The 15,000-nt window shown below is 45.6% G+C and overlaps 1 protein-coding gene across 1 annotated transcript in view; it reads left to right on the forward strand.

Moving 5' to 3' along the window:
* LOC130374943 (neurexin-3b-like) overlaps positions 1 to 15,000 on the forward strand; it is a 221,925-nt gene that overhangs the window by 37,885 nt on the left and 169,040 nt on the right. The window contains exons 3-5 of the mRNA XM_056581924.1: positions 10,510 to 10,811; positions 12,628 to 12,651; positions 14,482 to 14,643. Of these exons, the coding sequence (XP_056437899.1) occupies positions 10,510 to 10,811; positions 12,628 to 12,651; positions 14,482 to 14,643 (488 nt within the window). The remainder of the gene's footprint in view (positions 1 to 10,509; positions 10,812 to 12,627; positions 12,652 to 14,481; positions 14,644 to 15,000) is intronic.

The following is a 15,000-nucleotide window of genomic DNA, read 5'->3' on the forward strand; positions in this document are numbered from 1 at the left end:
AGAGGAGAGAGAGAGAGAGAGAGAGAGAGAGAGAGAGAGAGAGAGAGAGAGAGAGAAATACAGAAATACAGAAATAACTTGACTTATACCATACAATAGAAGGAGTTTGACTGAGTGACAAGTCAAGTAAGAAATGGGAATTCAGAATAGAGAGAGTGGAGCCAGGGTGATGAGGTTTTTTTATTTATATGGGATGAAATCGTCCTTCAGCTTGGGCCTAGATGTGTATTTCAATTCTTCTCTGGCTCTTGTCTTGCGTGGCTGACAGCGAGAAAAAGAAACACAAACTATAGAGAGTGAATGCGTGGGCTGGGCCTTCCATGTCAGTCTCTGAGGACTCATTTGTTCCTTTGGATTCTTGTTCACACTTTTCTTTTCATGTTCTTATTTGTTGCTGGCAAGTGTCAAAAACACTTATTGCGCTATACATATTACTATTTTACTATTTTCCTATATATATATATATATATATATATATGTATATATATATATATCTCAACTGTGATATGTGCATGGATGTGGTTTTTGCGGCTATGACTGGTTTTTGCTGGATATAAAGCCACATCAACATCTTTTTTCCCTGTGTTATAAAGTAATTTCCCTCAGCGGCTTACAGCTCCATCCTCGGTTTTCCCTCCTCTCTCCAAGGATACATCGGATGTTTCATTTTTTCCATAACATGCTAACGGGTCATAAAATACACCCAACACACACACACACACACTGGCACACACCCCGACTATAGGCAAAACACACATACTGATGATGAGACCAAATTACACAACCCCGCTAATTAATTTGCGGCCCTTCATTCCGCCACACAAGGCAGCGAGATGACCTTCACCACTTCTCCATCCTCCTCGTCCTCCTCCCCCACCTCCCCCTCCCACCCCCACACACCAAGTGGTCATTTACGTAACCCAAATGGGGTCCTTATCTCCAGACCGCACGCCACCGACCGTTTATCCGTTGCCTTGGCAAGGTCACGACCGCGGGGGCCAACCTGAAGGGCGGCGGCTCCCTCTGTGTTGATGACGGCGGAGGAGGTGTGGGGGGGGTGGAGTGGCTACCACTCTAGACTATAGCGGCGTTAAGAGCCTCTTCCAAGGCCAAATCATGTTTATTTCATTGTCCTTTTTATGGCTTCGGCGGTCCCCTTTTAACCCCCTCGCCTCCCAGCCCACCGTTAAATATCTCGCCACGAAACGAGTTATGGGGGCAATAAATATTAGATAGTCCCGGCTCAGAATAGGATGTGTGCTAATCTGTTCCTAGTGGGAGAGAGGGACTCTCTCTCTCTCGCTCTCGCTCTATCTCTCTCTCTCTAGCTCTCTCTCTCTCTCTCTCTCTCTCTCTCTCTCTCTCTCTCTCTCTAGCTCTCTCTCTATCTCTCTCTCTCTCTCTAGCTCTCTCTCTCTCTCTCTCTCTCTAGCTCTCCCTCTATCTCTCTCTCTAGCTCTCTCTCTCTCTCTCTCTCTCTCTCTCTCTCTCTCTCTCTCTCTCTCTCTCTCTCTCTAGCTCTCTCTCTAGCTCTCTCTCTATCTCCATCTCTCTCTCTCTAGCTCTCTCTCTCTCTCTCTCTCTCTCTCTCTCTCTCTCTCTCTAGCTCTCTCTATCTCTCTCTCTCTCTCTCTCTCTCTCTCTCTCTCTCTCTCTCTAGCTCTCTCTCTATCTCCATCTCTCTCTCTCTAGCTCTCTCTCTATCTCTCTCTCTCTCTCTCTCTCTAGCTCTCTCTCTATCTCTAGCTCTCTCTCTATCTCTCTCTCTCTAGCTCTCTCTTCTCTCTCCCTGCAGTCTGATCCTGGTAATTCTTTTCCACAAAGTCAAACCAAGTTCATGTCTTCTTAATGTTATGTTGTCAAGAGCTCATATGCATTATAACATCTAATACAATAAAGTCACAGCCTTCCGAATATAAATATGAATGCCATATTCAGCCAGTAGTTAATCCCATAAGCAATTGATCGTATTTAGTTTAACCAGTAAGGAGAGCAAAGCAGTTCCCTGCAATATTATGTAAATGTATTCTATATACTTTAGTTAAATTAATACAGACAGAGACACACTATTGCTGCAAAAAATATTCCTATTCCACTTAAACCTACACTATATACATTTTCCCAAACCAGCCTCCAGTGGCCAGAAGCGCACCAGAATAAAACGAAGAATAGTGAATGAACCCTGCAGGGATAAACGCTTTATAGCCGATTTACAGCCTTTTACTTGAGATATTTTTTTAATGAAGTAAATGGCTGCAGTTGAAAAATTAAATAGTGCATGTTTAATGCAAATAAATTGATCTTTGAGGTCGATCAGGGCTATCTTACAGCCAAGAAGTCCATTTGGCCCAAGACGTCAACACTATAGTAGCAGAGGGAGAATCCAGTGTTGTGGTGTTGTTGTGAGCCCTGGTGACTCCTGCTCTGGACTGACAGAGACGGATGCACCGAGGTGGACGTTCATTCGGCCTTCTGACAGCACAGATAATAGCCAATAAGACGATGCCACTCTGGATGATTGACAAGCCCCAGGGATGGCCTCGGCCAATCAGTCGACACCATGTCCTGTGGGCCGAAGCCTCCACACTTAGAAAACCATGCAGACACACATACGCACGCACGCGCATGAACACACACACACACACACACACACACACACACACACACAAAACACACACACACACACACACACACACACACACACACACACACACACACACACACACACACACACACAGACCATTATGATTTTTTATTCACACCACAGTACACACAAGATACTCATTATTACACTTATTGTATTTCAATGAATGCATAAAAGCAATTTTATTTACATTATTACATATATACATTTGTATAACACATGAGTTATACTATAACATAGCATATAATGTTTCCGTTCAACCCTACCTTTGATGTGTATGCAATTGCAATGATGCATTTCCAAAAAAAGACACAGACACACACAAACCCACACACCCCCACACACACCAACACACACACATCTAAGTCATGCAATCCTTCACACACATATCACACATATCACACACAGACGCACACACACCAACAAACATCTAAGTCATGCAAGCCTTCAAGCACATATCACACACACACACACACACACACACACACACACACACACACACACACACACACACACACAGGTGCACATACTCCATCAGAGTCTATCTCGGAGCTAACTTTCCGCGAGAGGTGGGAGTTTCCTGTCACATCTCATTGTGGCCCAGCATGGCTGCTGTCTGGCTGACGCAATGCTCTGCCTTCTGGAGGCACGCTGTCAGGGGGTTTGATCGCTGACAAACACACTGGAGCTTTTCTTAACAGAGTCCCTGGGATAGGGGTTCATATTTCTGCCATTTGAGGGATTGGATCACTCGGATGGATCGACAGACAGACAGGGAGACAGAGAGATAGACTTGCAGACGGCAAACAGAGAGACAGCCAGACAGAGAGACAGCCAGACAGATACCTTGACAGACAGACAGACATTTGGGCAGATAGACAGGAAGTTAGAGACACAGATAGACAGACAGTGAGATAGACGTATACATAGATAAATAAACAGAAACAGAAAGATAGATGAAGAGACATACTGATACAAATAGAAACATACATCCATACATCCATATAGATAGAGAAATAGACAGATAGATGCATAAATATATAGATATATACGTTGATAGATAGACAGACAGGCAGAGAGGCAGATGATTGACAGACAGAGAGACAGACAGAGAGACAGACAGACAGACAGACGGGAACTTGAACTATATTGGCTGTGGCAGGTTTGTCTGAGAAGGGTCAAATGAGACCATCTCAATGCACAGCCATCGACGCGGGCGATGGACGCGGTAGATTGCTCTCTCTCTCTCTCCCCTAATGCTTCTCAACAAGTTTGCTATCACCTTTGCCTCTAATTGCTACCCTGCCACTCTGAAGAGGGCAACCACTTCTGCCATTGTCTCTAGCTCTCACTCTCACAGTTTGTCTCTCCGTCGTTCACTTCTCTCCCTCTCCCGTTCTCATTCCCCCTTTTCTCTCTCTGTGCCTCTCCCTCTCTCGCTCATGTACCCATTCTAGTATTTGCTCCGCACAATTGCCTCAGTTGATGGGATTGGACCCTAGACCTCCCCCTCACCCCCACAGCCGCCCCCATCTTTCAGACCCCCCATCCCCCCACCCCCACACAGACACACAGACACACACAATCTCTTCGAACTCCCTCACTCCTCTTCCCTCCCACTACACAGCTCATTGCACACTGACACACACACACACACACACACACACACACACACACACACACACACACACACACACACACACACACACACACACACACACACACACACACAGCAACAGTGAGTACCCAACCAAAGTGAAAGTCCTCGGCCTCGATTTTAAAGCGCCACCAATCTTGCTAGGGAACCGCGACAGAACAGACCACTGTGGCTGTTTGGATCCTTTCACATTTCAACATGTTCGTTACATAAGGCCTTCTGCAGTCAGTGACGGTGTAACGGTTTTACTTTCCCATTCAACTGTGATTTATGTTTCTTAACAAGGGAACCGTTGGTGACATCATGCAATGTCCTTGCTCTACTGTGTGTGTGTGTGTGTGTGTGTGTGTGTTTGTGTGTGTGTGTGTGTGTGTGTGTGTGTGTGTGTGTGTGTGTGTGTGTGTGTGTGTGTGTGTGTGTGTGTGTGTGTGTGTGTGTGTGTGTGTGTGTGTGTGTGGAAAATAGGACATCTATTTCATGTAAGCAGACTCAGCTATAGTTGTAGATGTGCAGGTATTTTTTCCTCCCTGTATGCATCTATATCTCTTTGTCTATCACACAACCTTTAATAACATATTTACTCTTTCAGTGGTGGACATGTCTGAATACACATACTTGTATGTGTATTTATGAAAGCGGCAATGCAGTCTCTTTCTAATGTGTTTTCCAGACTATGAATAGGTTGTTTTTCGATTGTATTTCTGTTCTTGGTAGAAAAACAGAAGCTTTCTGAGAATGTATCAGACAGAGGATGAGCTAGAGAGAGAGAGAGAGAGAGAGAGAGAGAGAGAGAGAGAGAGAGAGAGAGAGAGAGAGAGAGAGAGAGAGAGAGAGAGAGAGAGAGAGAGAGAGAGAGAGAGAGAGAGAGAGAGAGAGAGAGAGAGAGAGAGAGAGAGAGAGAGCGCGCGTGTCTGTGTTTGACACTGGTGTGTGGGTTGTGTTACCCTCTGCAATAATCTGGTTTATCAGGACTGGAACCTCGCTTGACTGCTGGACTGAACACATGCTCTCCATGTGGGAAAACCATTGGAAACCCTCCTCTCCTTCTTTTCCCTTCTCTTCCTGTCTGCAACTTTGCGTTTCTATCATTTCTTGTCATGTTTCCTTCTCCCCAGCTCCTCCATTGCTGCCCTGCTGCTCTCCTCCTCACGCCCATCCTCAGCTCTCTTCTCCTGTGCCCACCACTCACTTCTCTCCATTAGTTCTGTCTCTCTCCTGCTTGTTTCTTTTCTAAGTTAGACACACCCTCTGTATGTCTTCATCTTCTCGTTTATCTGATCATTTGTCCAACTCTCTTTCGCTCTCTTTCTCTTCCTCTCCGTTTGTCCCTCCCTCTTTTTATTTCATTGGGTCATTTTTCACCGGCCTTGTTGCCGTCCATATCCCTGTAGACTTGTCTTTGCTCAATTTAATCTTCTCTCTATTTTCACTAGCCAACATCTGTTGTAGGCATCAAACCGAATTCTCCCAATCTCACAAAACACGATGACCAGTACCCAATAGATGTGTCACAGAGCATTAAGAATGGTGACATGAAAAGGAAACACCCCAAATCTCGTTCAATCCCTACAATTTGTCAATAAGGAAAGAAAAAATATTGGGAAATTCTGTATTTCAACTTTTTTCTCACAGGGTGATCTCTGTGTGAAAACAGGTGTTTCAGTGAACACAGTGAACACATTCCCACAGACTGCGTTCTATGGGCACAGCTAAAGTCTAGCTCAGCATAAGCCTGTCTGACGCAAGCGATGGTTTGCCGAAAGGGATCGTCAACGTCATCCAAGATGCTCCTAATTTCTTTGACATGCAATGGGCCCACCGCTGTGTCTTCAGCCGCATATATCTGTGGTTAGCATTAGCCTATCCCTTGGGAGCTATTTCATAGCTTTAGCATAGTGCTGGGAAGAAGTAGCATTGGTTAGCTTCGGCCTAGTTTTGTGAAGCAGTGGCAGGGTTTGCTTTAGCATAATGTTAGGAATCATGGCTAGGGTTGGCATAGTGTTACGAAACAATGCCGCTCATCACGCCAATCTTCAATACATCGGTCGGACATATTATTAGCCAGTTTGAAGCAAGTTATGCAAATAGGAGGGAAACAACATAAAGAATATGATTTTAAAACACACAAGCAGGGATTTCTGTTTCACAAGATTGGCTTTGATGACACTGCTTCTGTGAATGACGGCTCTGCTCACAAACAAATAATAGCCATGAGCAGGAGTGAACTTCCCGGGTTTCACGTAATGCTTTTTTACCTGTAGATGTGACAAAGGGAATGTGATTTAACTCGCAGCGATGTCAGCCCACATTTCAAACACGCCGTAAAAGAAGAACAAACTCCCAGGGTCGAAGCCGTGCGCTAGCTTTCAGGCTAGCATCCGTGTACGATTATTCTAATGGGCTTAGTCGCGCAGCCTCTACTGCCGAAGTCTAAATTTAGCAAGAGTAATTACAGAACCGCTTTTTTTCTATAATCCTACCATTTAACTCATCTTTTTCCCTCTGTATATGTCAGGGCTTTCCCTCTCCCATGATCATACCTCAATCTTTACAAAAGGTTCAAAGTTTGCAGGCAGTAGCCTCTGTTTCCCCCCCCCACCCTGTCCTTTAAAAGGACCCCTGGGCCCAACCGGGGTGCCAGGTTCAGCCGAGTAGGGAGGCTGGAAAGGTGGGCAGTGGGGGGGTTGGACAGAGGTGGAGGTGGGAAGGTGAGGAATGGTAATGAAGGTGCTAATTGCTTCCAGTGGATTTTGAAATTGAAACCTGGGACCCGCGCATAAGGGGGCAGAGCAAGCACATAAATAGCATATTGATGACCGGGGTGAAAATAAGTGAAAATGACCCAGCTGCATGATCAATACGGACGCCGCAGGTCTGAGGCGGGCATGTCTCCACGGACCGTGCAGTTCCCCCTGATTATTATGGATCCATCTATGCTTACAGCCGTGGTTTTATATTGCTGAGATGCACAAATATTACATTATATCAATTCGCCTCCTCTATTATTCATATCAGGCGTTGTGCCACGGATAAGGTTTAACAGCCTCGCCGTAACACTGTACTTGCATCGTTTTAATTAAAGATACACACTTAGGGCCAAAGCACACAACGGTAGTCTAAATAATAAACCGGTGTTTCATGAGGAATCAAACAGCTGTCAGAACCATGTGTCTCCGTGGTTTGTAGTTACACAATGAAAGTGATTGAAATATAACAGAAAGAAATTAACATAGACACACAAAGATAGACAAATAAATAGTCGTCTGTAGCGCACAAAAGTGGATTTTCTGCCGGACCTCGTTGCGCATTTGTCAGTTCCGGTGAATCACCATTCCACGAGTTTGTGTATGTGAGAGTGTGTGAGTGTGTCTGAGTGTTTGGTCACGTGCGTGCGTGTGCGTGTGATGAGTTGTTGCAGTCTTAATAATGCCGACAGGAATCCCTCAGCTGGTGTTGAAACGTGAGTGGCGGGCGCTCACAAAGACAGACTGATTAGAGTGCATGGAGTGGCAGAGGGTGTTGCCATGGCGACGACCTCTGTCCCGCAGGTCAGGTGAGAGCAGACGGGATCAGGTGTCTCGGGGCCTATCTGAATGATTATCAGTCGGCAAGGCGACAGATATAGTTTGTGTACAGAGACAGAAGTTGCGCTGCTCTGGGTGGCCAGCAACCCACTAATAACCCTTATTGCAGGCTGTGGTTATGTTTTGTAGCTATTTAATGATGTGCCGCGTGAGTCCAGAGGGTTCTAGAAAACCTTTCGAGACGCTGATGCCTTTTGACTCTCAAGCAGGTGTAAATGCTTTCAGGAATTACTGGAAGTGCTTGTGAAACAAGACAGGCAGTCTTCGCTGACCCCTTCCCGTGTGCCCGAAGCAATTGCGGGTGTCTAATTACTTTAAGTAAATCCACGATACCAAAGAGGAGGATCGCTTGACAGCTTCAGCGGCGCTGGCATCAGCATCAGATGTATATTCAAACCCTCTCAGTCCGTGGCTGCTGGCTGTCAGTTTGGCGGCTGCTAAATCATCTCGGAGCTGATATTTATTCATAGAACTTGTGTAGAAAAGGCTCAAGTGACACAAGACATCTCCTTTGAGATGAGGTTGCAGCGCGGGTGTAATTGCCGTGACAAAATATTTCGCAGCGGAATACTTCTCGTTAAAGTCCTTGAAGTGCAACAAAATACATACAGTGTAGATGTTTGATAAAAAAAAAGAGGAAAATCCCTCAAATAGAAAAGAGGCGCGCTTTTGATTTGTGTGCGAATGAATGCCCTACTACACCGTCGTGATGATAATAGAAATAATGTTCTTCTATTTATTTATTTATTCCCCGGGCGCGTTGAACAGGGCTCTTTTAAAAGGGCCTTTGTAGCTTCCGATGCCACTGCCTCTTGTCTCTGCACATTTTGCAGAGGGACGCGAGTTTCATGCCAAGGGGGGAATTACTCCCATGACCGGAATCGTCTCCCATCATGCAACAGCCTCCGCTTGTGTTTCCTCTTTGTCTCTCTCTCTCTCTCTCTCTCTCTCTCTCTCTCTCTCTCTCTCTTTCTTGCCTCCTTTATCTCCCCGCCAGCCACCACTATACCTCCCTCATGTTTAAATATACCCTAAGCCAAACACTGTACAATGAAGAATTACAGCCTGCTGCTTTGATTCAAGTTTGTTTCCCTCTCTCCAAGTTAATTTTGTCTTCCTCTGTTCCTCTCTTCTGTTCTCTCTGTCTAGCTCTTTCTCACTGTCTGATGTATAATTGGTCCGTCCGTTGCTTTTGTTATTTACAAAACTTCCCAGTGAGTTTTTGAATTCGTAGTTTGTGGATGCAGGTTGTATCGCCCTAGAAAATGAGGCATCAAAGTCAAACTTCTATATTAGATGTTTGATGTTTGCTCAGATCCCCCCCCCCCCCCCCCCCCCAAGTCCTCAGGGACCAAGGCCAGAGTCTTGGTCAATTTTGCATCTATACACAAAAAAATACATTATTGCATTTCTTGGTGGCTCTGTAGGGTATTAGCCCGAGGCGGGGAGGAATCCACTAGCCAAAGTTTTGACTCTCGGGGGCCACCTTCTCTCGCTCCGCATCGGAGTGTAAATAAACGAGACTACCAACTGCTGGCATGCGAGTACATAAAGCCCCTGACTCCAGCCATGTTTGACTAAGGGCTCCGGTCAATCACGCTACAGCAGAGAGGCAGGCTTGGTCTCTTAATCATCTCTTGCTCATCTTGCAGGGAAGTGTGTAGCACCGCCTGGGTCGGTTCTCCCTGGGTCGATTCTCCCTCTTGCTTTGTCGGGTGTCTTCTGTTCCCGGTCATCGTGTCCTGTTTTCTGATGGACCTTAATTGTGCTCAATTATGTCCCGTGTGTTCGGCCAACTGTGAACAGAAACTGAATGAATGGATCAAATAATCCCACGTATCATGCATGATATGAGGCCAGAACACCGAGGCTCAGTACTTTTTAGTTTGGTTTATTGGTAGTACAATGTGTTCACCCTCAAAGGATGCGATGAAAAGCATTGATTTGGTATTGGAACCGAAACCAAGCCCTGGTTTGGGTTGTGGTATTGAAAAAATACCTGGATATGAATGAAGAGGATATTTGACTTTTTATGCATAATTGGTAAAAGATAATTTGCTTCATGTGTGTCACTGTTCTCTCTGTTGCAGTGTTTCATGGTCTGAGCCAAACGGCTTTCATCAGTGCATGAATCATTTTCTCCTGGGAGGTAGCATAGATAAAATGATAACAGGAGCCAAAACTGAGACTGATGCTCAGACCAAATAGCACACTAGCACCCGGTCTGTGTTCATGTTTATCACATGATTTATGTGTCAGACACCGGAGTGTGTTGTTGTTGATGAGGAGCAGTAGATCAGGCTCGTATCATACCTTTCACGGCATTACCTTGTAGCGTTAACAAATTGATTTCCTCTGCTTTCCAACGGTGGCTATTGGAAGTGATAAGCTTTGACAAGATTTACTTTATTAATCCCAGTTGGGAAATGAAGGTGTCATGGCAGAAAGTACAGCACCGTAATAATCACAACCATAAACCATAAAGAACTACAAAGATCCAAAGCACCTTCCCGTTCCAAGGAGCGCCATTGCTCTCTTCCGAATCAACGCCTTCTCAAGCAGTCCGTTGCCGTCCTAACCCCTGTGCTCTTGCTTTGTCCCGCCCCCTCTCTTGTCGTTTTCAGCGAGGGAGGAGAACGTCGCCACCTTCCGCGGCTCCGAGTACTTCTGCTACGACCTTTCCCAGAACCCCATCCAGAGCAGCAGCGACGAGATCACTCTGTCCTTCAAGACGTGGCAGCGCAACGGCCTTCTGCTCCACACGGGCAAGTCGGCAGACTACGTCAACCTGGCGCTGAAGGATGGCGCCGTGTCCCTCGTCATCAACCTGGGCTCCGGGGCCTTCGAGGCCATCGTGGAGCCTGTCAACGGGAAGTTCAACGACAACTCGTGGCACGATATCAAAGTGACACGCAATCTGCGACAGGTAACCCTGGGGGCGACGGAGGTGGAGAGTTTTGTTTTTTTTGCGTAGGATGACCGTGGTTTTAGTTTCTCGTTACGTTTAGAGATCAGCCGCGTTGTCGGATCTAGATGTTTCGGTGTGGCTAGGATTATCATCTTCTTTTTCTTGATTGGTTGTCATCGCATCACAGCTACATCTTCGAGAGTGATGTCATCGGTGCTTATTATTTGTAAATCTGCATAACATTTTTCAGATGAAATCATATACGTCATACTTAATTTGACCGATACATTTACAGATTAAACGCAGGCGGATATACAAAGCTAAATGCAGTGCCTTTGGGAGCTTAGAAAAGCTGCCATTTTGTTAGGTTTTCTTCTGCTTATCTGACTGTTGAACTTTCCCTCCCTCTTCCTTCAAACTAAACGTATCTGATACTTTAGCATTTTGCACGTTACCCTCTGCTAATCTGATGCCTCTGTCTGGGGTTGTCCTCTTGCTCTCTCAGCCTATGTCATTCATGTGCAATGTGATATATATTTCACATTAAGATCATTTAGAAGCTATGCGTCGAAGCGACATTCCATTAGGGTCAGTTGTTTACGATGCAGTTGATGAAGCAGGCTGCTTGTTAGGAAAAATATAGCCTGGAGCCACTTTCGCTAAGCAGCATGCATTGGCTTGTTGATGCCTCTTAGGGGACAGCCTAGACATATTCCCTGGACAAGGATTAGACCACAACGTGAAGGGGACTGTGTGACAGTGTTGTCCCTTTATAGAGTGTAGTATTAAACCATTTAGAGGTCGTTAAGGACAAATTAGGAGCGAAATTGAAGCTGTTCATCTCCCTGTGTACTGTAGTCGTAATGGGATAGCTGTGCACATTAAATAATTATAGGGTTACATGAGACATGTGGAAAGATGCGAGGAGTGTTTTGAAAATAAATTGGTGTAGGATCATGATCGTAATTTATTTCATAAGAATTTGATCAAATAATATAGGATAATAATAGATCTGTGAAATGCCGGCCGAATGCAGAGGCGCAACCCGAAAAACAAATTGAGAGCACAGCAAGAAGACATGAAGACCGGCTCTAACCGGCTGTGTCTACTAAAGAGCAAGCGGTCATGTTCCTGGGGATCGATCGGCCGGCTGACCTTTAGCGCGTCGGCCAGGTGTGCCAGCCGTTTATTAGCAGAGAAGCGACGCCCGTAGGTGATGATGTCCCGACGCTACCCACAGTCAGGCACACCTCGCAGGTTCGTCAAAGGTCACGACGCGAACCCCCCCCCCAGGCAGCGCCGAGCTTAGGGGGTACCAAGGTGAAGCTATCCGTGGGGGTTTGTCTGCTTTCTCTCATTCCTTTCTCTACTTCTTCCTTTCCTTCTTTTCGATTTCCTGTTCCTCTTCAGAAGAATAAACTTAGACTAAAAAAACGAAGCGCAAAAAGGTAAACCGCAGATTCTCTTGGGCACAGGTAAAGCCGTTCCACACAAATGGAAAAGATTGAGGATGAAGTAGACTTATCTGCTGCTTCATGTCAATTTTTTTGGTATTTGTCCCGATGTGGAATATTCGGCTATGGTCGGGCTATGAGTCTTGAGGAACAGCCGCTAAATCACGTAGTGTTTTAATCACCTCGACACTAACTCATCCATGGTAGCCATTTTGTTTTACTACTAACCAAGATCTAACCAACTAATGTACTAACGAACATCCTATTCTTCCACGTTTATTTTTTATTTAATTATCATTTTCTCGCCATCTTTATTAACAACCGTTTTTTGTTCACTATTGTTTTGATTTCCTTTCTTCCTCCCCCCTTTTTCTGGAAAGCAATCAGGCATTGGACACGCTATGGTAAACAAACTACATTGTATGGTAGATATCATTCTTATTGTCTTTTTTTGCGTTTGCCGTGTGTCCCTTCCCCCCTCTCTTCTTTTATATTTGTTCTCTTTTGAGTTCCATCTGAGACACTCTTATCAAAAAATGAGGAGATGGGTTTGTATTACCGGGCAATTCTCTCTTCGCTTCTTCTCAATATCCTCCCTGACCCTCAACAACCTTCTTCCCCTCCCGCCCACACAGTCCCCCGTTCTCTTTTGACACTTTACATTTTCATTTATATTTTTTATATATTTTTTATTTTCTCCCTCTGCTTCCGAATATGACCTAAAAAAGTTTTAACCCCCAAAAAACGATAAATACCACTGATTCGACTTTTTTGCCTTTTGTCAGGGAGACGACCTTATAATCGTTTCTATGATTATGATTACTATTATTACAATAATTTTTTCTCCCACACAAAAAAGCCCCCATTTTTTGTGAGGACTGTCGTCCAGAACTGGCAGAAGCTTTCCACAATCCCAGCAAAGATGTTGCTGTCAACCACGCCACTGTGCCCAGAATGAGGACAATTTTAATCATGTTGACGTAAACCAAAGCCCTTTACCTTCATTGCGGGAGCTCTGACAGTTGTTTCCAACTCACTATGGCGCATGGCATGCAAACCATCCCCCACATCCATGGTTTAGGTCCCGACCTTTGCCCTGTCTCACTCATGATAACCACTAACACTCTCATCCACTCACCCTCCACCCCTATCCCTTTACTCTGCCTTTCCCCCACCCCTCCCGAGTCCCGTGTGATCTTGTGGCATGCTGGTGAAAGTGGTGTTGTGTTGTGTGTCGTGGCTACACTCATTCTCCCTGGGGCCCATATGCATCGGTCTTCTAAGAATAAGCATCCCCCTGTCCGGGGCCGGTTGCTGCGGCCCAAGTGGTCCGGTGTTAACGCGGCCGTGACATCACATCCTTGGGTTCCGGCGACCGCGATGAGTATTCTTAGACAGTGATTGGATATAGGCCCCGGTCTCGCATGGGCACACGCATCCGATCTGCTCTCTCAAAGCTTGGTCTGGCCTCATCACTTACATGTTCAGTTCAACGTGTTCTTTTTGACTTCAGTCAATACCTTGTTTTGCAGATTGGTGTTTTGTGCAAAAAACTATTTTTGTGATGCATGTGTGTGTGTTTGTTAATATAAGAGGGACAAGTTGGTGTATGTGTGTTGTGTGTGGGTGTGTGCGTGTGCGTGTGTGTATGCGTGTGTGTGTGTGCGTGTGTGTGTGTTTGCGTGTGTCTGTGTGTGTGTATGTGCGTGCGTGTATGTCTGTGTGTGAGTGTATGCTTGCCTTAATGTCCAAATGTGTGTGTCTGCAGTTACCAATACAGCAAAACCCTAAACCTAAGACAAGTGTGATAAATTTGTCCTTGGTTTGAACATTGTACTAACCCTCTCCCCAAACCTGAAGTTTCAGTACCAAACCTATAATCCATACTTACCCCCATCAAAGATAAAGAAAATATGCCTCTGCCATATTTTCTTTACCTGTCCTGTGGAACCTTTGACTAAAAACTATCCATTAACAAAAAGGAAAAAAAACACTGTCTGATCAAAAATGAAAACTAACCAAAATAAATCGCTTTGAGGTACCGGAAGATTCAATAACCAACAGCCCAAAAAACGCCAACCAACCAACCTCTGGCGCAGTCCGCCTAAAATGAAACTTCTACCGCCCGATTCAGAATGCAGACCAAAAAAGGAGGTGTGTTTGAACCGCGATTCATGGTGTGGCGACGCGGAGTAGTGACTGTGCTTTGGCTGTGTGTTGCGCCCCTTCAACAGGTGACCATCTCCGTGGATGGCATCCTCACCACCACAGGCTATACCCAGGAAGACTACACCATGCTGGGCTCAGATGACTTCTTCTACGTGGGCGGGAGCCCCAGCACCGCGGACCTGCCAGGGTCCCCGGTCAGCAACAACTTCATGGGCTGCCTCAAAGAGGTAAGGAGCAGCGCTGATGCATGGGCACAGGGGGATGATGCAAAGGATGGGAAGTGCAATTTGTTTGAGTTTAAAATTTCGAAGGTTTGTTGTATATTTGTATGTGTATTGTGTTGCAAGTGGATCTACATTGGTAAAGGTCCATTAAATGCACACCCAGACACACATACGCATGTTCATGGACACGTACCTGCATAGACAAACACACACGCACACACACAGACACACACACACACGCACACACACACACACAGACATGCACACACACACACACACACACACACACATGCACACACAGACACACACACAAGCACACACAGACACACGCACACACACAGACACACACACAAGCACACA

This window comes from Gadus chalcogrammus, chromosome 21, assembly GCF_026213295.1.
Source record: "Gadus chalcogrammus isolate NIFS_2021 chromosome 21, NIFS_Gcha_1.0, whole genome shotgun sequence".
Lineage (NCBI taxonomy): Eukaryota > Metazoa > Chordata > Actinopteri > Gadiformes > Gadidae > Gadus > Gadus chalcogrammus.